General features: G+C 54.7%; 1 protein-coding gene across 10 annotated transcripts in view; it reads left to right on the top strand.

The window, feature by feature from the left end:
- Nucleotides 1–22,580, top strand: part of CTIF (cap binding complex dependent translation initiation factor) — a 284,428-nt gene that overhangs the window by 146,496 nt on the left and 115,352 nt on the right. For all 10 annotated transcript variants that reach the window (XM_041761953.1, XM_041761893.1, XM_041761927.1 and 7 more), the window contains one exon: nucleotides 4,494–4,570. In XM_041761953.1, the coding sequence (XP_041617887.1) occupies nucleotides 4,494–4,570 (77 nt within the window). The remainder of the gene's footprint in view (nucleotides 1–4,493; nucleotides 4,571–22,580) is intronic.

Consider the following 22,580-nt stretch of genomic DNA (forward strand, 5'->3'; position numbering starts at 1 on the left):
AAGGGTTGAGGGAGTAGTTCTTCTACCTGTACCAACGTTACCTGGACTGACATCCATGTGGGGCTCTCTCAGAGCTTGGAGTGGAAGGATTTGTTGAGTAAAGAATTACAGCCAAGGCCATGGACCATTCTTAAAGGATAATTCTGACAAGCCTGATCAAGGCCCCATTCTGCACTTGAGGGATGTGTTCTAAAAAAGCAGGGAGGGATCTCTGGTCTAAAGCCAAAGTACCCTCTCCCCTGGCCAGGCCTGGAGATACCTGTTAATGCTCCTTTCTAGATTCCACTCTTTCTAGATTATCAGTCGTACTTATCAGTACTTAACAGTGGGTTTCCCTTGTCTAGCACATACTGCCCTTTGCAGCCTGATCTTATATAAAATGTTTTAGGGCAGCTGCTTCCTGGAGAGTCATTGAATGAGAAAGAAACACTTTCCATTGTGGCTGGATCTTCTTTTTTCTTACTTTTAACACTTGCTGTCCCCTCTACCCGGAATATACTGCCCCCAGATTTTCTTCCCTCCTTTTTAAATTGAGACATGATTCACATACCATGAGACTCACTCTTTTAAAGCAAATGGTTAGTTGTTTTTTTCAGTATGCTCACAAGGTCTTGCAATCATCACCACTGTCTGGATATTTCCAACCCAGAAAGAAACCCAGGACTCATATGCCTTCACTCCCTGTCCTCCTTCTCCCCAATCCCTGGCTGCCACTCTTCTACTTTCTGTCCATAGATATGCTTGTTCTGGACATTTCATACAAATAAAAGTGTACACTATGTGGTCTTTGGTGACTAATGTCTTTCCCTGAGCATGAAGTTTTTAAGATTCATCCAAATTGTCATGTATATTAGAACTTCCTTTCTTTTAGGAGCACCTGGGTGGCTCAGTTGGTTAAGTGGCCGACTCTTGATGTCGGCTCAGGTTGTGATCTCAGGGTCATGAGATTGAACCCCATGTCCGGCTCTGAGCTCAGCAAGGAGCCTGCTTAAGGATTCTCTCTTCTCCTTTTCCCTCTTCCCACTCTCTCTTGTTCTCTCTTATAAATAAATAAATAAATAAATAAATAAATAAATAAATAAATATTAAGGGAGGGGGACTTCCTTTTTATGGCCATATAATATTCCCTTGTATGGACGTACCACAGGTTATGTATCCAGTCTTCAGTTGGTGGACATCTGGGTTGTTTCCAGTTGTAGCTGTCATGAATAATGCTGCTATGAACAATCATGTATAAGTCCTACCTCTTGCCAGTGAGTAAAGAACTTCTGTTAACCCAGATCAGCAGCTAGCCTGATGGCAAATGTGTGCCCCAGCACAGATTTTCTCTCTCTTCATCTTCTGCTGGCCTCATTTGCTCCTATTGATACCAGCTACCCTTATCTTGGGAGAAGTGTGGCAGCTTCTTGAGTTGTGTGTGTCACTTGGGGCCAACCACCAGCTTGAGAAACAAAGGGGCTGATGGCAGAGCGTCCTCCAGTGAAGCTTGTGTAACTAGTGTGCCCTGTTTTATGAAAGTCCTATGTGAGTGCCCCAGGAAGGTAACACTCATTCATTTATTCACCGAGACGCCCTAGCCTGGGGCTCCAGGTGGTCTTGGGGGTGGGACCAGTCCTCCAGAGCCCTGGCCTGGGTTGTTCCTGGGGACAGAGGGCCTCAGAAGTGCAGAACTTTGTTCTGTCACCTTTGTCACTTTCTTAGCTGGTCTCTGGCCTCCCCTGGGCTTTGCCATTCTCAAGCCACAAAGGACACAGGCAGAGCTTCCCCATCCTTCTCCAGCTCCACACCTGGGTCACCAGGCCCTCTGCTAATCCCTCTGCCTTCCCCAACTCACCCCCCCTTCCCCTGCAGACCACCTCTGCCAGACTCTCTGTCAGGACTGGAGGCTCCATGAGGAGAGGGACCAGAGCAGCCTTGCTCCTTTTGGCAGACCCAGCCCTGAGCAGAGCCTCAGGACGATGAGAAAGATGATGAAGGCGAGGGTGACAGTGGCACCCCTGGAAATATTTATTGAGGTTCACTACATACCAGGCACTAGTCTACATTCTTTACATGCTTATCAACTCAATGAACTTGCACAAGAACCCTAGGAGATTGATGCTCTTATTAGAGATGTGGAAACTGAGTCATGTGGAGGGGAGGTTATCTATCAAAGTCACAGAATCATCAAAAGGAAGCGCCGGGAGCTTACTGTTCACAGTACAGCTCCAGATCCCATGCTTTGGCTACCATGTTAGCCCTGTGTGTACACGCATGTATATTAATGAGGGGGAGGCAGATGGGTGGACACAGAGGTCACAGCAGGGGCTTTGTGAGAGGCCCCAAGTGGCCTGGCAGGTCCTCTGGGCCACACTGAGTTTGGTGGGGAGCTAGGACTCCTGCTGAGGCTGAGCCCCTGGGGCAGCTGCCTACTGCTACGGTGTGTGGGTCAGAGCCCCAGACCCTGATGCCCAGGCAGGGAGGCCACATGTCCCAGGCCTGTGGAGGGCCCAGCGTTGCGGACAGCTCTATCTGCTCAGCCTCACAGGGAGGTCCCTGTCCCGGCCGCTGGCTTGAGAGGGAGCCTCAGCTTCCTTCCATTGTCTACGTGGGGCACACCCAGCGTGTTCCTGTGGTGACCCGAGGCCAAGAGGGAGAGAAGGGGCCAGCTCAGAGCTGGGTCAGGATGGGAGAAGGGAAATGAGAGGGGAAGACTTGGTGTTTTTCCTTGTTTGTGTTTTGTATTAAAGAAAAGCATATAATATCCTTTGAGAAAACCATTAAACAAAGCACATCCTAAAGCTGCCGAGCCCATTGTGGCTGCCCGGAGCCCGGAATTCATTCATGCCTTTTTGGCCAGATTGCTGGAGGCAAGAGACAGGGCAAGAGAGAGGGCCTGTTATTACAATAAATGTTGAAATGTGTAATTCCCTCCCTGGACTCAATAGGAGGCTAGGCCAAGCATCCATAATGCCAGGGCCCCTGTGTCGTCCTGCATCTCTTGCCTGCTGGCCTCCTACTGCCCCAGCTCGAGAATCTCCTTGCACCTGGCCAGAGCTGTCAACATCCACCCCGCCTTGGTTGGGGCTGAGCCCCGGGAAGGCAGCCCAGTGGGGCCCTCCACTGCAAATCCTGAAACCAGAGGGCTGGACCTAGAGGATCTGGGCCTCAGCCTCCCAGTCTAGAAAGAGGGAGGGTTGTCCTCAAGGGACTCTCAGTGACCACTCTCCAGCACACTGGGCATTGTCACCTCTTTTCACCCCACACGTGGCGTGGGGAGTCACGCTCAGGCTACAGACTGCATCAGAACCTGTACACAGGTATCCTGGACCCAAGTCAGACCACCCCCTCCTCCCAGCCCTCCAGGCCTGGGTCCCCTTGGGCAACCCCCTGCCCAGTCACTCTCACCAGACCACCCATGATGTGATGACAGTGCTCTGCCCCATGTCCCACCAGAACACACTCTTCTGTCTAAGGAGGCCAACGATCAGAACAGAGCTGGCCATCCATCAGCCCAGCTTCCGAGCTGTAGATAATTCTGCATGGGGCCTGGCATTTGCAGGATCAGGTCCGTGTTATAAGTAGAGGGTCCATCGGCCACCTTGACATAGTTGTAGAGTTGTTGTCCTGGTGACAATATACAGAAGACCATCCTTAGGATTTCCCCCAGTCTAAAGTTCAAAAAAAGCATTTAGCTATTCTGTGTTTCCCCTAAGCATTCCCCAGGAGTGTGAGGGGTGAGGGTCCTGGGTTAGAATTGCACAAGCCGGGGGGCAGCCCGGGTAGCTTAGTAGTTTAGCACTACCTTCGGCCCAGGACGTGATCCTAGAGACCCAGGATCAAGTCCCACGTCAGGCTCCCTGCAGGGAGCCTGCTTCTCCCTCTGCCTGTGTCTCTGCCTCTGTGTGTGTGTGTGTGTGTGTGTGTGTGTGTGTGTGTCATGAATAAATAAATAAAATCTTAAAAAAAAAAAAAAAAAGAATTGCATGAGCCATCCTGGCCCCGGGTGAGGCAGCTGGGGTCCTGGCATACCGCGTCTGCTTGAGGCTCACAGTTTGCAAGGGGCTGCATCTCCTTGGTCCTCTTAACAGCCCAGAGACGATGCCGACATTCCCACCGTCTCGGGAAGCATAGAGGAGTGTTTGAAACAGTAATTTGTCCGTGGTCACGCAGCCGTGAACCCGGGATCTGGTCCCAGCTCTGTTGCTAATTCTCTGTAAGACCTTGAACAGGTTCATTCACCCCACTGGACCTCAGTGTCGTCATCTGGAATTTGAATGACTGGATATGACAAATTCCACAATCTCCTTTGTGTGTCTGCCATTCTTTGGTTCTGGGACCCCAGCATCATTGTCTGGTGGGAAATTGATCAACGTCACATTTTCCATTTTTCCTCTTTGCCCAATTTCCTCTTTGCCGTTAAGGTTATGATCAATAGCTACATGTAAGAAGTGTGAGAAGATCTTTGCTCTCTTGCGCAAGTCCCTAACGATCTGCCTTCCTCCCGCATGCAGGGCTACCACCCGATGCCCCACGAGGTGGAGATCGCCCACACGAAGAAGCTGTTTCGGAGGCGGAGAAATGACCGAAGGTAGGGAGACTCCATCGAGAGTTTCGGGTTTTCTGTCCTTGGCCATCCATCCATCACTGCGTCAGGTCTGGCCGTGGTTTTGCTTTCCTCAATGACCAGCAGATGTCTAGGAGATGACGCAGTGGGGTCGGGCACCCATGGGGCAGCAGGACTAGCCCAGGGAGTGGCTCCGTCCCTTCATGAGTCCAGGGCAGGGTGCAGGTTTTGCAGTTCAGGAGGAGAAATGTTCTTTCCGTGTACAGCAACATCAGCAGTCCTCAGGGGACTAGGTCCTAGGCGACGTGTGTTTTAGGTTGTGGCCTCCAGGAGGCTCCCCCGCTCGCAAGTACAAGGGAACCCGGCTCTCCTCCTCTTGCCCAGTCACTGAAAGTTGATCCTGGCTGTGGCCACAGGATCAGGCCAATGTGCTCCTGTCCTCCAGTGTCTGAGGAGCTCCCTGACCCTGAGGCCAAACCCAGGGTCTCCCCACTGAGCAGCCTTGCTGGGTGATAGCAAGGGGCCAGAAAAAGTGCCACGAGGCAGCCCCCGGACGCACAAGCAGCTGAGGCTGGGGCCCCCAGGAAGGCATGTGCCTCCGCCCCTTGGAGCCTTTCTTACATGGAACAGTGTTCATGGTATATTTTCAAATGGGAGCTCCAGGCACAGAGTTGTGCCCACTGTCTGTGGACATTCGTAGTAAAGCAGGATCAGAGTATATTTTTTTTGTTCGAATATGCGTAAATTATTTCTGGTTGGAACTTTTTTAAAAAGGAAGGAAGGGAAGTAGATGGCAAAAGAGGAAAGAAAAAAGACTTCTGCCCAAGGAATTAAAATGAAGCAAGTTCCTCAATAGGGAATTTCTTCTTCTTGGGTCAAAGTGATGGCCTGTGGTTTCACCTTTCAATGAACAGAGAATATTCTCATTGAAGCCAAGGAACAGTCCAGCCGACACCCCTTATTCAGAAACCAGAGATTCCTGTTCTCCTGCTGCCCCCCTTGAAATGAGGGCTGTGGTGGGCCAGGGTCCCTGGGCTGTCCCTCCACATGTGGGCCCTGAACAAGGGGTGTTGTGTGGTGGCCACAGCCCGGGCTGGATGGAGGACTGGGCACCCGGGACTCCTCATCATCAGCTGGTGAGTTTAGCCGGTCTGAGGCCTTCCCAGGGGACACCAACCATACAGCTAATTAGGAGGGAGGCCATCCTGGTTAGAAGTCAGAACCACTAGGCACATTATGGCAGCAGGAAAAGGGGAAATTCAGTTTCTCCTTGCTCACAAGGAAAGTTGACCAGGGTGTGGTTATTGTCCTGCATGTGCCACCTCTGTGCTCTGCTGGCTCGCAAAGGCTCATTCCTTGACTCTGGGGGCCTGGTGGAGGGAAGAAGTAGGGAGAAAGGAGAACAGAATGCTCAAGGGACTGAGAAGGGTCAAAGAGAGCGGAGGCTGGGTGTCCCTCCCCACCTCACCCCCTAGTCCCAAGCATGTGTCTGGAGGTGTGTGGGGAGTCCCCATGCTTCTGAGTGAAAAGTCACCCCCCAGCCCAGGAGCAGTGGCAGGCCACGGGTCCGCATCCAGGTCAGCCACACCTTCCCCTGGGGGCCCGGCGGAATGTAGGAAGGGGAGCGTGACATGCACACACTGGGAAGCCGACCGTCCACCGAGCCACACTCGTGTTAACGAATGCCTGGTTAGGTCAGCACACCTCGCAAAGGATGTGGCCCCGGGACGGGGTCCAAAGCAAGGCAATAAAGATGATTAAAGGGATGGAAAGTATGTCCCGGGAGGAGAGGCTGACGGGCCGGGGCCAGGGAAGAGGAGGCTGCGGGGGAAGAACGGTCAGGCCAGTAACGCGAGAGATTTACACGGCGGGAAGGAGCAGCTGCCTCGCGGTCCCAGGGACCCAAAGCAGAGGACACCGGCTGGTAACAGGAGAGGCCAGCAGCCCGCGCGCCCAAACATGCCCCCGGGGAGGAGCCGCCCGGACCTTCAGGGGGCCCGAGTGGGATCCCGGACAGCAGGCGGCAGACGCGGGCTTGTGTGCGGAGCGGGGGCCCGGGCAGGAAGTCCGCGTTGTGTCCCAGCTCCGGCTGCACTGGGCTGGGTGTGCCTGGAGTGCTCTGCAGGCCAGGGGGGAACGCCTGGGCCATGTGCCCCGGATTAGACCGGGTGTGGATCCCCCTGTTCACTGAAGCTGCGGCCAGGGCAAAGAGCTGCACGCCCTGCCTTCCCCTCCCGGACGGTGGGTCTGCCGAGCGGGAGGCCTGAGCCATCCGATCCCTGTGAGGGCCCTGGAAGCGGTCTTAGCACTGGACCCCTCTGGAGTCCGAGGTATTGGGGGGCAGGAGAGGGGTGGGGCGATGGCTGCAGCGAGGGTGGGCTGTGCCCCACCCCACCCCACCCCCACCCCCACCATGACCTTACTTTCGAGCCCAGGGAGAGCTCTGTCCTGCATTCCCTCCAGGATCAATTGTCCCTTCCAAGCCTGCCCTCAGGGGCTGCTCTGAGGGGCTCTGATTCTGTGATTCTAGCTGAGCAGTGACTGTCCTCCTTTGGCGGAGAAAGGTTAAGCTCATGAGCAGTTCATAGGTTGTTTTTCCTTAAAAAATGTTCTTAAAACATGACTAGTAACCACTTGTTTCTTTTGGGAAACTACTCAAAGGCGTTGCTGCATTCGGACAAAGTGATGGACAAAGCGATGCATCTCATGATACAGTTGCACTAAATGAGTCTTTTGAGCATTCCCCAGGGAGCAGCATGTCCCGTGTGCTCAGTCCCCGGAGCCCTGCTGGCTGGAGGGCGGCCTGGGGAGGTTCCCCTCTGCCCCAACCATGCGCCCAGCATGTGCAGGCAGAGGAACAGGCTCCCGGGGGGCTGAGTCCTGGCCGTGCTGCTCACCACTGCCCAGTGTGGACCCTGGGTGAGGCCTCACCTGCTGGGTCGGCAGGATTTTCTCGACCTCCCCCATCCCCCACCCTGCTCCATTTGCAGAGAGAGCAAACTGAGGCAATGGAGGCCCATCGGAGGCTGTGTTCCCTGGGAAGCAGACGCTGGGATGGAGATTAGCTGGCAGAGCACTTACTGAGGCATGACCCATTAATCAACAGCTGTAGACGGGGGAAGGGCAGGGAGCAGGACTGGACAAAGGGAGAAGCTGAGCTGCAGTGCAGCCTGGCTGGGGAGTTCTGACCCCACAGAGAGGTGATTTCAGAGCTGCCCCAAGATGGAGTGAAGGAGCAGGTCTTTATATCCCCCTGCCCGCTCACTGGTCATTGGAGAGAACTGCCACAACCTTAGGCCAGCAACTCTCCAGGCCCAGGGCAGTTTCTGTAGGGGCTGAGAGCCAGGGGGTGTCTGCCCCAGCAGCTGCAGCATCTGGTAGGGTTGGGCAGTGCACCATTCCCGAAGGGGGACCCAGGTGGTGCATCACAGCAAGCACCCCCGGCAGCAGGACTTAACTCTTACTGGGATTGATGGAGTGGCGTTCCATGCTCCGGAGAACACCAATGAAGTGCCAGGCTTGGTCTCTGCTCTCCAGGGCTGGAGGTGTGGCTTGCCCAACCTTCTCCGGCTCCGGAAGCCACCAGAACATGGTGTGTGACTGTGTAGCATCTGAGTGTTCAAAGAAAGGAGCCAGCGAGAGGTGGCTGAAGAATGCTTTCTGGAGGAGGTGGGCATTGAACTAGCCATGAGGTGCAAGGAGGATTTGGAGGGGTGATGGGAGGACATGGGGATGCTGCAGCTGAACAGGTATGGGAGCCAGGGATGCCTACCTCCCTGAAGTCACCCCGCAAAGCTGCCTAGAAGAAGTGCCACAAGGGTGGAGCTCACAACAGCCACCACCCCCCAACTGAAATAAATGGAGGGGAAAGGCCAGAGCTCCTGGTTCCTGATGGGCCCTGGCCCAGGGAGGTGTGTTTTTTTGTTTTTTGTTTTTTAAGATTTTATTTATTCCTGAGAGACAGACAGAGAGGCAGAGACGCAGGCAGAGGGAGAAGCAGGCTCCCTGCGGGGAGCCTGATGTGGGACTCGATCCCAGAACTCCAGGATCACGCCCTGAGCCGAAGGCAGATGCTCAACCGCCCCTGGCCCAGAGAGTTGACAAGTCTCTGCAGCCACAGCACACTGCAGAGCCCAGCCTCCTAACAGAGCAGGGCCTCCCATGCAGGCGCTATCATTCCATCACATGCTGCCCTACCAGCCAGGGAGACAAGAGAGCCATTCTCCAAATTAATCTGTTTCATTAAGTGAGGCCTCAGAATGGTTCATTTACTTCACGTGCAAAGCATATTTGGAAGGAAGAAAAAAATGCCATGGTCATCCAGCTCGTGTCAGATGGCCCTGCTGGGTGAGGGACAGGAGAGCAAGCCGTCCCCATGCTTCCACATGCCACCCCCTCCCTGGGTCCCCAGGTGGTGCACTCAGGCCACATCCTGGACACTGCAGGGTGTTTACAGCCTCCAGCAGCTCTTGCTACCTCTGTCCTACGCATGACCATGACCAGGGCTTGGTGTCCTCTAATTGTAGAACCAATTAAGAATCGTAGTCCTCCTTCCCTTCCTCTGCCAGCACGTGCCCAAACCCTCCCAGGGTGCCAGACTCTTTCCCTAGGGACAGAGTTAGTGTTGGGCATCAGATTGGACTTTGCAGGCTCTCTGTGACATCATTGGGTCACTGATAAAAATGAACAGGACATCTGGAGTTAGTAGGGACGGATATGCAACTTTGTAAATAGACTAAAAATTCAGAATTATGTCTTTTAAAAGGGTAGACTTTGGGGCACCTGAGTGGCTCAGCAGTTGAGCGTTTGCCTTTGGCTCAGGGCATGATCTCGGGGTCGTGGGATCAAACCCCACATCAGGCTCCCCGCCGGGAGCCTGCTTCACCCTCTGCCTGTGTCTCTACCTCTCTCTGTGTCTCTCATGAATAAATAAGTAAAATCTTAAAAAAAAATTGTAATAAAAAATTAAAGGGTAGATTTTGTTGTATGATTTACCTATCAATTAAACAACTTTTAATGAGTAAAGCAGATCCCAGGACAGGGTGATACAACAAGCCTCTGGAAACATTCCTTGAATTTTGACATTTGCAGGGTTCCCTAGATGTGTCAGGCAAGTGACCCTTTCAAAAAAGGCAGTAAATTTGGTCTGATCTGTCTGAATCTGTGCTAGCTATTAGTGGTCACAACCGTTTCTTCTGAATCATCTGTTTGGGAATCTCTAAGAGAAATGATAGCTATATTTTCCTGTTTTTTGCAAATTGAAACTGTATGACACAGCTACAGCCTCTAGCACCCTGTTCTCCAGGAGTCTTCAGACGTATTCAGGGGCCATTTATGACCTCAGTGAAGAATTATCTCTTCCTGAGCAATATTGCTCCATCTCCAGGCAAGAAGATGAGCGCTCAGAGCTCCTATCACACTCCCGCCATCCCACCCTAGGTCCTGGGCATCGTATGGGTGCTCTGGCATTTGTCCTCTGACAGAAGGCAAACCTTCGTTTCAGCTGCCCCCTTAATTTTACATCATCCCTGTAAGCAACCTCACACTTCCCTCCTCCTTCTCCCTTGAAATATGAAAATACAATTTTAGGACTACCATTAAACTTTGGTCAGCCCACCCCTTGACACATGCTGATGACTACTCCAGGCAGATGGTTATCCCTGGTTGTGGGCAACCCCTCATTCCATTCTAGGATCAATTTAACCCTCCTTCTCCTCATTTCTAGGCTCACGGGCAGGGACCCTGGGGATGCCCTCTACCTCCTTAACCTCCCTTCCTGTAGGTCACAGTTGCTTTTGGGAGCTTGGTGCTCCCTTCAGCACCACAGAGGATTCCCGCAGTCATGGACTCCTTCATCCTGGGGGGATGACTGAGTCCCAGATCTTGCCAACCAGGAACGGATCAAGAATTACCCTCATTCGGAGCCCTGGATTGAGCCACCGGCTCCTTCACATAAGTTGTTAAGTTAGCCCTTCTGGAAGTAGACTCAGTCCTCATTGCTCGTGGATTCCATATTTGCAAGTTTGCCGACACGGTAAAATGTGTGCATGACCCCCGAAAGCAGTATTCACAGCCCTTTCAAGGTCATTCACGGACATGCACAGGGCGGTAAGAAGTCAGACTTGCCCGACATGCACGTGCCCAGCCGAGGCCATGCAAGGACATACTCTACTTTTGTGCTTCAGCCCTCGTACTGCAAACAGGCATCCTGCTCACGAAGGTTCAGTGCGATGATGCTCACGAGTGCATGTGTGCTTTGTGCGAGTCAGTTTGCCGGTTCAAGTGCCCCCCAGCGTAGCTCTGAGGCGCCGTCTACTGTTCGTAAGGGCATGAGGGCTGTGATGTGCCTCCTGGAGAAAAAGGTGTATGTCAGATACGCATCATTGAGGCACAAGTTATATATGGTCACCCTACCTGTGATGTATTTTCGCGATCGACCGACTGTTGACGATGCATCACCATTAGTGAATCAACACTACCTATTAAGTAAGGTGTCTTTAGGCAGAAACACGTAATATAAGGTTTATGTAGTTGACCAAATGGGGACAGTGTAGTGACCAGAGACTTGCAGAAACCTGACCCTGGATTTCGCCTGGGAGCAACTGTTCAGTATTTCCTAATTCGGTATTTGCGGGACTGTAGACCTTGACTACGGTGAACAGGGAACCCACTGTGCTTGGTCTGTAAGATGGGGCGGAGAGGTAGGTGCTCAAGGTAAAGGAATATGTTGTGAGTGATTGGATTTCAGGCCTAGGAATCCATCTGGTTTATGCTGCAGTGGTCGAGCTGGGGGCAAGAGCAGGGAGGAGCAGGAGACCCTCCCTGTCCTGGTCGCCACCCAGCTTGGGTTTTCCTGATGGGACAGACCTGCGTCCTTTGCCGCATCCTGAGATAACGCCATCCCTGAAATCCCCCTGCCCCCAGACCGCTCAGCCCTGTGGTGACCATCATTGCCACCCTGTCATGATGAGCCCAGGGGACAGAAGACGGATCTCGCCGCCGTTGCCTGAGGTTTGTCTTTCTATCCCAGCAAGGAAATTGCCCTCATTAAGTCCCTGCTAAAGATAGATAAGAAAATGGGGCAGGCACACCCCCACCTGGCAGGCAGCCCTGTCAGATTCTAAGCAAAATGAGTCAGATAGGAATTATTTTTAGGCTCCTTCTCCTCCCTCCCCCACACCCACCCCCAAGCAGGCACTCTTGGAAAGAAGAACAGCTCATTTCTTGAAGCCACATGTCCACGTGTGTGTCCAACTGACGTGAAATTCCAGCCCTTGTGGGCCTGGAGCAGCCCCCGGCCTCTGTGCTGTGGTCCTGGGGACAATGCCTGGGCTGGGCAGGGCAAGCCGGGCCGGGGCCCCCTCCTCTGACCGGTGCGCCTTCCCTGGATGCCCCTTCTCGCCCTGTTTTCCTGGCACACGCTCCCAGCTCAGGATCTGCCCTCTGCATCACACTTCGTGGGAAAGCAGACAAGGCCCCAGGCCCCTCTCCCAGGGAGGGACTAGCATGTCCCCTGGGCCCGGGCCCGCATCTGTGGGAGGGCCATTTGTGCATTTTGGCCGAGCTCCCGGGTGCTGGGCCTGCCCACCCTGGCAGTGGGCATCTCCCAGCTGGGAAGCTGAGCATTGCCCTTCTTTGCTGTCTTCCTATTTTTCCAGCCATTAGGATTTATTCAGACCCCGTAGACCCTAGATGGCAAAGGAGAGAGACCCGGAGGCAAGAGAGCTAACAGAAGTGGAAACTGAGGGCCCACACCCAGAGGCCGGAGGGGGCAGGAAGCTTGCTGGCTAGAAAAGTGGCTGAGACAGAGGAAGAGTGTCTTCACGGGATCTGTGCCTGGGACAGGAGAGGGAGACCCCATGCAACAGCCACCCGAGGTGGCACACAGTCTCCTCTGTCTCCCAGTTTCTGCCATTTTGGGCTCTTGGGAGCTGGCTCGGAAATGTTACCCCCTAGCCCTTCCTCCCTCGCTGGAGCATCTGGAAACATACACAACTGAGGGCCCTGGGCCCCAAGTTTACACAGCCTTGCCCAGGGGCGGTGTGCACCGCGGGCAGCCCAGGGCCTGTACCAGCCTCACTTGGCTTCAGGATGAGGTCACCCCTCACCAGGCAGGGGATCTTGAGGATCCAAGGGCCCTGACCAGGCCCATTCTCCTTGCTACCTCAGGGACACTGACGTGCAGCCTGCAAGGCCGCCGTCAAATACCATTGATGGCAGGTATGCACGAAGTCCCAGAGGCCAGCTGGGGCTTTCAGAGCCAATCACCAGTATCTTCAACCAACCCATGTGCCCTCTCCAGAAAGGTCCAGAAAGATAGGCCATATCTGCTGCTCCTTTGTGGACCAAATCTGGTGTAGGTCTGCACCCCGGGGCACCCCGTGTGCCCGGCTGAGTCTCCCTACTCCCAGCTCTCTGGCTGCCTGAGATGGGACGCTACCTGGGACCACCTTCCTCAGAGGGCAAGAGGTACATCCCACTGGTCCTAGGGCCTTCCTTGTCGGGCCCACGGGCGAGCCCAGCCCACCTCCAGTCCCCCAGAAGTCACTCAGAACTTGCAGAATGCTCACCATGTTCAGCAAGCCCTTTACGGAGTATCAGCTCCTGTCATCTTACCAACAACCTTAGAAAGGAGAGTCTGTGTCTGTGTGCATTTTGCAGGTGGGGAATGTGACTCACCCAGGGCGGTGAAGGATCCAAGGGGTGGGGGGGCTTCAGAGCCCCGTCCCCAGGCAGCGCTCTGCGGGAGGCCCTGTCCTGTCCTCCACATGCTCCCCCTCCCTCTTTGGCTCCTTCGCTGCTTCTAAGATCCATCCCCTAATGGCCTCCTGCGCCAGGGCAGGGAAGAGCGCGGGGCTGCTGTGTTCAGGTGGACCCAGTGGAGAGCTGGTGCGGAATTCAAAGGAACGAGTCAAGGGCGAGCTTTCAGACCCGACAGGGCCACTCACCTTCCGCCTCCTGCCCCCCCGCCCCCCCCCCCCCCCAGCTACGGCTCAGCTACGCCCGGAGAGCCCTTCCCGCTTCAGATGACTCACGCGTGGGCACATTTAGCAGGTCCCTGGGGGAGCCCAGGTCGCGGGGGCCCCACCCGGTGAGAAAAAGCGGGAGGAGGGGTGGTATGAGTTCTAGAATAGTGGGCAGCTCTCGGGGGAGGGCCGTCTGGCTGGAGCACCTCCTCCAGCTCCCCCAGTCCCAGGGGGAGAGCCCGGGGCACACTCCCCAAGGTTTCCCAGCAGGAATGGGAGCACAGGTTTTAAAAATACCAAGGAGCCTTCCTGCCTGATCAGCGTCTACCCTGAGCTCCAAGAGTTATTTCTGATTCTTCCCTAGTAATTTAATTTTAGTCATTTATTCCAATGCGTGTGTTTTGGGGAAGCCAAGGTGGCCTCTATTATGGTTTGGAGTATTTTGGAGGGGGGCGGGGGGCCTGGTTTCCAGAAGTGATGCAGGGGCTCGATTGGGCAAGACATCATCAAACAGAATTAAAATAACTCAAGACGACAGGCCCCTGGGTCCTCAGAGGTGATGCCTGTGAACGCAGACCTGTCCCCTGTCCCCTGTATGCCCAGGGGTCATCTCTCAGGTGGCACCTGCAGGCAGCTTGGTGCCCTTGGAAATGCAGAACGGATGGACCTGAACAGACAGACGGAGAGGCAGACAGACAGGCAGGCACAGCCTGGCCAGCTCTGTAGGTCCGTTGTAGGTGGGACACTCACACTTACCTACAGCTCTGGGGGGAGCTTAAAACTTACAGGCCCCAGGACATCAACACCGCAGTGGTTTGGGGCCGAGTTACTGAGAAGCTTCCCCACACGCAGCTGCCGGAAAGAGTGTTTATTTCCGTTTTACAAATGAGGAAAGTAACTTGCACGGAGCAGTGAGGTTGCTGACAGCGCATAACCTCAGTCATGGGCCTTCAGAGCCCCCCACCAGCGCCAGCCCACGGGCCCTCCACCCTGAGCTCCCTGGAGGCACGCCCCCTGCCCTCTGGCCTGCCCTCCCTCCCCTCCTGCACCTCTTTCCTGCTCGCCGTCCCTGTGCTCTCTGCGCAGGACCCCTCCACCTGACTTTCACCCTCGGGGACTCTCTCCTATTTTACAGTGTCCACCTGCAGCACGCTCCACCTGGCCAAAGGTCCTTTTAGGCCTCTCTAATCCTCTTCCCTGACTTTCCCCACAGAGTGAGGCCTGGCGCACTCTGGTCCCCTGGCTCCCCTGGAGCAGGTGCAGCAGCTGAGCGATTGGGGGGCAGGTGGGAGGCCCCAGAACGTGCAGGACTCAGGTTCAGTTGTGTGGGGGAGGGCGAACCCCCGCATCTGAGCCACCTCCCGGGGTTTGCATTAGCCACAGTCACCACCTCCCTCAGGGGTATGCCAGCCCTCAAGCTGTCTTCACTCTGGTTTGCAGCTTATTTCAGGCTTTCCGTTTGTCAGGCTGGCACTGAACTCCAGGAAGGTGCGTGTGGACCCAAAACAAAGCTGAGGAACGTTTTGAGAAGGAAGAGAGTACGCTGTGGGGTTGCGGGTATGTTGGTCTGGTGGCTCAGCGGCCACAGTGAATGTGTTCCAGACTGGCTCAGTGCGTCAAGGAGCAGATGGCACAGGCTTGTCACCTTGGGCAGGAAACCTGGTGCCTCTGAGCCATGAGCTGCAGCCGTGGCTCAGTGAGGGGAGTGGGGAGCAGGGCAGGACAGGCGGAGGGCGGAATCCTGACTTTGCCCTGATGTTCTGGGAGTTTGGAGATGCTCAGTCAGGATAGGGTAAGGAGCCGATTGCTGGGGTGTCTCTGGACAGGGCCCAGGAAGGCCAGCTTCCCCTCCCCTCACAGGCCCCACCCTGCAACCCTGTCTTACCCCAGGACAGTAGGTAGGGCGTGTGGGGCACCCTTTCCTGGCTGGAGCACTAGTGTCTTGTTTACTGTGGTGCTTCTTCTGACACGACTGGGGGAAACCAGCTCCACCTCTTCATCCACTCCCTCTATTCCCAAATGGTGCCCGTTACCCAGATTTACTGCTCTTGCATCCGTCTAATGAACTGGGCTGTCCGTGGTCCGTCTGGCCTAAATGGGTAACCAGGGCAGGCCACTTTGCATTTTGTCTGAGTTGAGAGCATGATCTGGTACTGAGAGTTTCTGGCACACTGAGAAACCAGTACAGGGATGGGCAGGTGGGAGAGACGGAGGGAGGGAGGATGGGTTGTATTTTCTAAAGACGGAATTTTTAGCTCCTAAAAGCCTAAAACCACCCCACTTTAGGCAAACATCCCTTGTGCCCCTACCTTCACCTTGTGGACGTCACATAATGTGAGGCACTGCAGCCAAATGTGTAGGTGGCCCCTCGAGTGTTCAGACTGCTCCAGACTGGGTTTGGGTCTGGTTGCTAGATAGGGAGCCTCAAAGGTATGTCTGCACCTCGATAACATAGGGCATCTATGTTCTAAGACTGTTCCTGTGGTTTGAATGAGATGAAGCTCAGAAAACAGGAGCAGTGTCAAGGGGCTACACCGCACGAGGACCTCCTGCCCGTGTGTGAGGCTGTAGGACACACGTCTGTGCACGGTTGTGTATGCGCATGACTGCTCCAGGGATCCTGGCAATTACCATTTCCGAGGATCGTGCACTGGAAATGGAGCTTGGCCTGGACGTTTGTATTGGTTATCTACTGCTGTGTAACAAACTGCTCCAACGTGCAGAGCTTAAAACAACAAACATTTATGATCTCACATGATTTTCCAGGGTCAGGAATCCAGGAGCAGTTTCACTGGGTATGGTTCTGGCTCAGAGTCCCTCTTGAGATCACGGTCAAGCTGTGGGCAAGAATTGTGATCGTCTGAAAGCTTGATTTGGATGGGCCAAAGGGTCCTCTTCCAAGCTCACTGACGTGGTTGTTGGCAAGCTGTAGTTCCTCACTGACTGTTGGCCGGAAGCTTCATTTCCTTGCAATGTGGGCCTCTCTGTAGGGTGCTCATGATAGGATGAGTGATCTGAGAGTGAGATGGAAAGAGAAGCTGTCATGCTTTTACAACCTAATCCCAAAAATGACATAGCATCCCTTCCACCATATTCGGTTGGTCGTACACATTGCCCCTGGTACAGTGCAGGAGGGGGCTAGACAAGCGCATGAGTCCCCACAGACAGGAAACATTGGCAGCTGTTTGTGTCAGTTTCTCATTCCTTTCTGTGCCACTGCTGTCCCCCACCCCCATCTCCCACTTTAAATGACCTACTAAAATCCACCAAGAGCTTTGAATGGCTTGCAGTGTTTTGTGTTTTCTCTTTTCTGGTTCAATCTTATTAAGAATGCCCTGTCCAGGCGCCTGGGTGGCTCAGCAGTTGAGCATCTGCCTTCAGCCCAGGGCATGACCCCGGGGTCCTGGGATCAAGTCCCACATCAGGCTCCCTGCATGGAGCCTGCTTCTCCCTCTGCCTGCATCTCTGTCTCTGTGTGTGTGTGTCTCTTATGAATAAATAAATAAATAAAATCTTTAAAAAAGAAAAGAAAAGAAAGAATGCCCTGTCCATGGCTCCTCTGTACAGTGGAACATGGGTGAGAGTATTTCCTCCTTGGGGAAGGTGTCAAGCCAGAGGATCCTATTGTCTGAGCTTTGGAACATACGTATCCTCCGGGGGGGTCCAGCAGGTAGTTCCAGGAAAAGGGAACATCCTGAGATACACACTCGTACACTCACACTCAGACATCTGCTTATTTTCCCTTGAACTCTATAATCTCGATGATCATAAAAGGTTGGACTTTAATTAGATGCATACTGAAGTACTTGAATCTGTCAGACACTGACAGGGAAGGCCGCCTTGTGTAGGAGAGAAAAGAATACAAGTCTATTTTTTAAAGATTTTATTTTTTTTATTTTTTATTATTTACTGACTTATTTATTCAAAGAGGCAGGGAGCAGGAGCAGGGCAAGGGGCAGAGGGAGAGGGAGTCTCAAGCAAACGCTGCGCTGAACACACAGCCCAACGTGGGGCTCATTCTCACAATCCTGAGATCATGGCTTGATCATTGCAAGTAGAGAAGTCTCCTGCACTGTCCCTCCGAGCATCCCCCGAGGCAGGCCTGGGAAGCAGATAAGACCCATGTAAGTGGCCTCATTGCAAGAATCGTGTTGGGGAGCCTAGGAGAGGCCACACGGCCTCCTCAAGACCTTGCAGGACTGGGTGAGAATATGCAGACGCTCTTCCATAGGATTCTGTGCCTTTGGCTCTACGGGGGCGGGGGGGGGGCGGCGCACTTCTTCTATACCCACTCCAGAATCAAAAGTGATTTGGATCGTCTGCCTGTCTTGGGTAAGGGCTGTCCCACCTGGGTTGGATGATCAGATACCATAGGGGTTCAGAATAGTGGCGAGAGGAGAGGCATCCGTCAGAACTGGAAGTGTCTGAGTGGGTATGAGAAAAAGTTGCGAGGGAACCCTGGTGAAGGCCAAGAGAGGAGCCTCTGTAGTCTGTCCCTTCCCGTCTGCGGGCACTCCTCTGTCAGAGGGCCTTCAGGAGGCCCTGGCTCCAGATGGGGTCATGGCATGATGTGGTGATAGAGCCCTCTTTACCCAGAGCTGCGCTCCCCAGTACGGTATAGCTGCGGTGGCTATTTAGGTTCATTAAAACGAAGTAAAGTTAAAACTTGTTCTTCGGTCACAGAGGCCACTTTTCAAGTGCTCACTAGCTACACGCGCTGATGGTGACCATGTGGGCCAGGGCAGATAGAGAGCATCTCCCTCCTTGCAGAAGGCCCTCTCCCGGGGCCCCAGAGAGCCAGGCACACAGTGGCTGGGGGACGGGAGAAGGCTGAGGTAAGAGCCGTTCGAGGGTCCGGGCAGAGGGAAGAGGCCTAAAGAGCAGAAGGAAGAAGCGGAGAAAGAGAAGGAGGTGTTCCCTGAGCACACATGGCCACGGGGGTCAGCAGGGGGTTGGCACTCTTGAGGCCAGCTCTGGGAACGAGGACCGCTGCCTGCCCTCCGGGGTGCTGAAGCACAGCTGGAGGCACAGAATGATGCCCTGAGGAATGGCCTTCAGACCCTCTCTGTGGGTCAACAGGATCCTCGAGAGCTGACGGGGTGGGGGTATCACTGACAGGTACACGCAGACCCACCTTGGGTGGGGTGACTCAGGGCACATCCTTGGGAACTGGGAGAGAAGCTGAGTCATGAAAACAAAGCATATAAACCAATAGAAGAAGGTCTCCTTAGTTTGGTCAGGTTGGGGCCAGAATCCCAACAGTTCCCCCATCCACCCCCACCCCCCATACTGTCCCTTTGTCCCCACTACTGTAAAGTCGTTGCTGAAGCTGCTCCTTCTGGAATGCTTCCTGCCCTGGGCATCCTGTCTGGTCAGGGGTCAGTGAATGTATCCCGTAAAGAACCAATAGTAAAACAAACTTTATTCGCCAAAACAGATGGTGGGGGATTTGCCCCACAGGCGGTAGTTTGCAAATCCCTCATCTAGATTATCACAAATCCTCCACGAAGCCCAAAGAGAAGAAAACGAGTCTCTGTCATACAGCTGAGACCAAGGCGCAGCCAACGGAGTCATGGTTCACATTCTGCTCTCAAATGTCTCTTGGGACAAACCCAGGCCTCTGTGGCTAGAGCACATGTCGCCCTTCCCTCCTCCCTGCTGAGAATGAGTGCCTGTCCAGGGTCCCGGCCCAGGCCAGAGGTAGCAGGAAAGCCAGAAGAGAGGTCCTGGGAGCACCAGGTGGTCTTGCCCCAGTCCCCAGCATGCTCTAGCCTTGAACACAGCACTGGATGTGACAGGTGCACATCTCAGGCTACTGTGCCAGCGAGTTGCTTGAGCTCAGTCTCATCAGCCTCCCACCCCTCTGCCCCAGAGTGGATGGAGGTCCCCAAGGATGCATTTGGAGGCTGCAGATCTTTGCCAAAATGCTGCGATGGGAGACCTCAGGCTGCGGAGGAACTGGGAACAGCCAGTGACACCTGATGGGCAGCCACAGAACTTGGAAGGCTATAGGAAAAATAGACATCACGGGTCCCCTGCTTCCCTGAAATTTTTTAGGCCTGAGAAGGTGGAGGGGGAAGGAGAGGAAGGACAGCCTGTGGGGTGGCACAGGCAGGACAGGGTTTGCCTCAGCAACAGGGCTGGCTAGCCCAGACCCATGCACAGCCAAGGCCTCCAGCATCCTCCCCACCACCCCCCCGAGAAGCCTGCTGCAAAGACGTCTGCCCCCCCCCCCACTCCCGCAGTGGAGCCTCTTTGCAAAGCCCACAGCCAATAGCTAATGTCGCAGCCCCAAGCATCTTAGGGCCAAGAGGGGTGTCTTGCTCTTGGTGACCCCTTGCTGATCAGCCCCTTCTGGACTCAAGTCTTCTCGTTCACCATCTGGAGTTCCTCTGGGTCACAGCGATGCCTCTTCTGCAGACCAGTACGGCCCTGCCAGCCTATGCTGTCCCTTGGGCACGCCCCAAGGAACAGGCCTGCCCAGTACCCTGCCGGCGTGTCCATCTCGAGTGCAGCCAAGAGGAGGTCCTGGCTCACATGAGCAGCCGCCTGGGGGCGTTAGTCCTCTGTGTACCCTCAGGAGAGGCACGGTGGACTCGCCCTAGATTTTCCATCTGCACGTTGACCATGTTAATCATCGTAGCATGAATGAAGATTATTTGGAGAGGTGCTGGGACTTGGCTGCCTGCGCATCCATCATTCGTGCAAATGCCTATTTGGGTCACAAATCCACATTTCCTGTGTTCCCTGCAAGGGGGTAGCTGCCCTCCTGGGGGAGGTGGCATCCCAAGACCCTCGGACACCTTCTCAGGCCTGAGTCCATCAAGACAGGGGCTTGCAGATAAGGGAAGTTGGCAACAGGATAGGGGTGGTATTGAAGCCTCAGCTTGGTAGCCTAACGCTGTGCTTTAGTCCCGCCCACCTATCTGGGGAGTGGCGCCCCCATTAAATCCCTCAGATCCCATCCTTGCCCCCAGCCTCAACGGTTGAAGCAGGAGCAACCGGGCTCTTGGCCAGCCACCCTCCTGGGGGAGTCTGCGGAGCGCAGGGTTAGGGGAAGGGCTCTCTGAGGCCGTGGGAGCCCTGCCCACGCCCCGGGAGCACCTGCGGTCAGGTGGAAGAACCAGGAGCCTCTGACTGCCGGGGAGGAGGCATAGCAGCCCGGGGAAGTTCTTCCAGGTGGGTATTTACAATGCAGCTGGTGAAAGAAGTCTCCTTGGGTGCCAAGCCAATCCAGCGGGTGCCCAGCCCACCTCAGGGTGGTTGGCCCAACCCCCCCTCCAGCCCCTGCCCCTCAGAAATCACAACCAGCCCAGCCCTTCTCCATGTCTCCCAGGGCTGGGTGTCAGAGGGAAGCTTCTCCTGGGTAAAGGCCTACTTCTCATCCTTTTTTTTTTTTTTAAGATTTTATTTATTTGAGAGAGAGAGAACGGGGGGGGCGGAGGGGGAAGGGGCAGAGGGAGAAGGAGAGAGAGAATCTCAAGCAGATGCCCCCTTGGGGTTGGAGCCAGACACAAGATTCGACCCCAGGACCTAGAGATCATGACCTGAGCCAAAGGCAGATGCTTAATAGACTCAGCCACCCAGGCGCCCCCGCTACTTCCCATCTTAAGACCTCTCTGTGCCTTAGCAGTGACCTTAACTCTGACAGAGGTGGATGGCATTTGGGATCCACTAAAAGGGATATTTGTAGAGAGAGCCAACTGTCTCCACAAGGCAGGGTCAGGTCTCAGCAAGGTCACTGGGGATTTTAGGTTCTTCAGATTCCACAGAGACTGCTCCATGAGCCCCCAGCTCAAGTCCAGCGTGGGCCAGGCGAGGCTAAAAGGGAGGCTGGAGACCCCATCCCCTGTCCCCAAGGCCGGCAGGTGTGGAGACCTTCAAGGTTGCTCCTTCTCTTGGCGATGACCTCCCACAGAAATAGGTCAGGGCTGCCCCCCTGGAGCATGGCTGTGGTCAAAGAGATGATGTCAGCTTAGCTACATTAAAGTTATTCCAATCCCAGGACTCATTTATCTCCTGTTTCTCATCAGGGCAGCTTTCTAGGGCACAGAAAAGTTTCCTTTCTGAGGTGGAAGCTGTCAGTGCTGGCCTCATGCACCCTGTGATCTCCGGGGGGTGGGAGTCATCAACATCCCCCGCCAGGGAGATGAGTGGGACCAGAAAAGAGGGCTTTGGTGAGGAAGGGAGAGTCTGTCCGGCGCTTCTTGCAGGCCTGTGTTGGTACCAGGCATCTGCGCATATGGTCTAGTTAGAGGCAGAAGATGAAGATGCGCTGGACAGTGGCAGATAGAGACCGACAGCCAGCTCAGTCAGCCGAACCTGCAACTCTTGATCTTGGGTCATGAGTTTGCATCCGGTGTTGGGCGTAGAGATTACCTTAAAAAAAATATGTTGAACAATTCACTTTGTAATGCAATTGTATGTATGTGCGTGTGTGGTACGCTTATATGTGCAGGTATGTGTGTGTGTGTGCACGCGCACGTGTGTGTCTAGTAGTGCACGATGCAGGCCGCGGGCCTTGGGACTTCAGAAAAGGGAAAGATTTCTGGGGTTTCCGGCAGCAGCCATGAAGCCTTCCTGGAGGAGGTGCAACGCGATCAGTCCCTCCAGCAGGGCCGGGCAGAAGGAAGTACATCCCCGTAGGTGACTGAGCCAAGGCGAAGGTCCTGATGGGACCACCTGGGCTGGTGTTCAGGGACGGCAGGCAGAGCGGCCTCATGATGGAGGACTTGGCCCAAGTGGAGAGCGCAGGTCGGGGAGGCGGGCCCCCACGGAGAGCCCGGAAAGCCAGCACAGGGCACAGACCCCGTGCACCAAGACCCAGCGGCTTCTGTGATGTGTTGCATACACTTGTCCAGGCAGTGAGTCTAGGACAGAAGGCAGCACCGACGCACACGGTTGGAAGGCCTGAGGCACGCAGAGGGTGGTGCCAAGGACCGGCTTCACGGTGGAGAGAGGAAGGGGAAGAGACTGGGAGCTGGAAGAGAGGTGTTGACAGGCGAGGGCCGGGCACAGACCATCTCCCAGCGTCCAAGAGCCCCAGAGCCCAACTCCCATCCTTTTGG

The sequence above is a fragment of the Vulpes lagopus genome, chromosome 1 (genome assembly GCF_018345385.1).
Source record: "Vulpes lagopus strain Blue_001 chromosome 1, ASM1834538v1, whole genome shotgun sequence".
In the NCBI taxonomy this organism is placed as follows: domain Eukaryota; kingdom Metazoa; phylum Chordata; class Mammalia; order Carnivora; family Canidae; genus Vulpes; species Vulpes lagopus.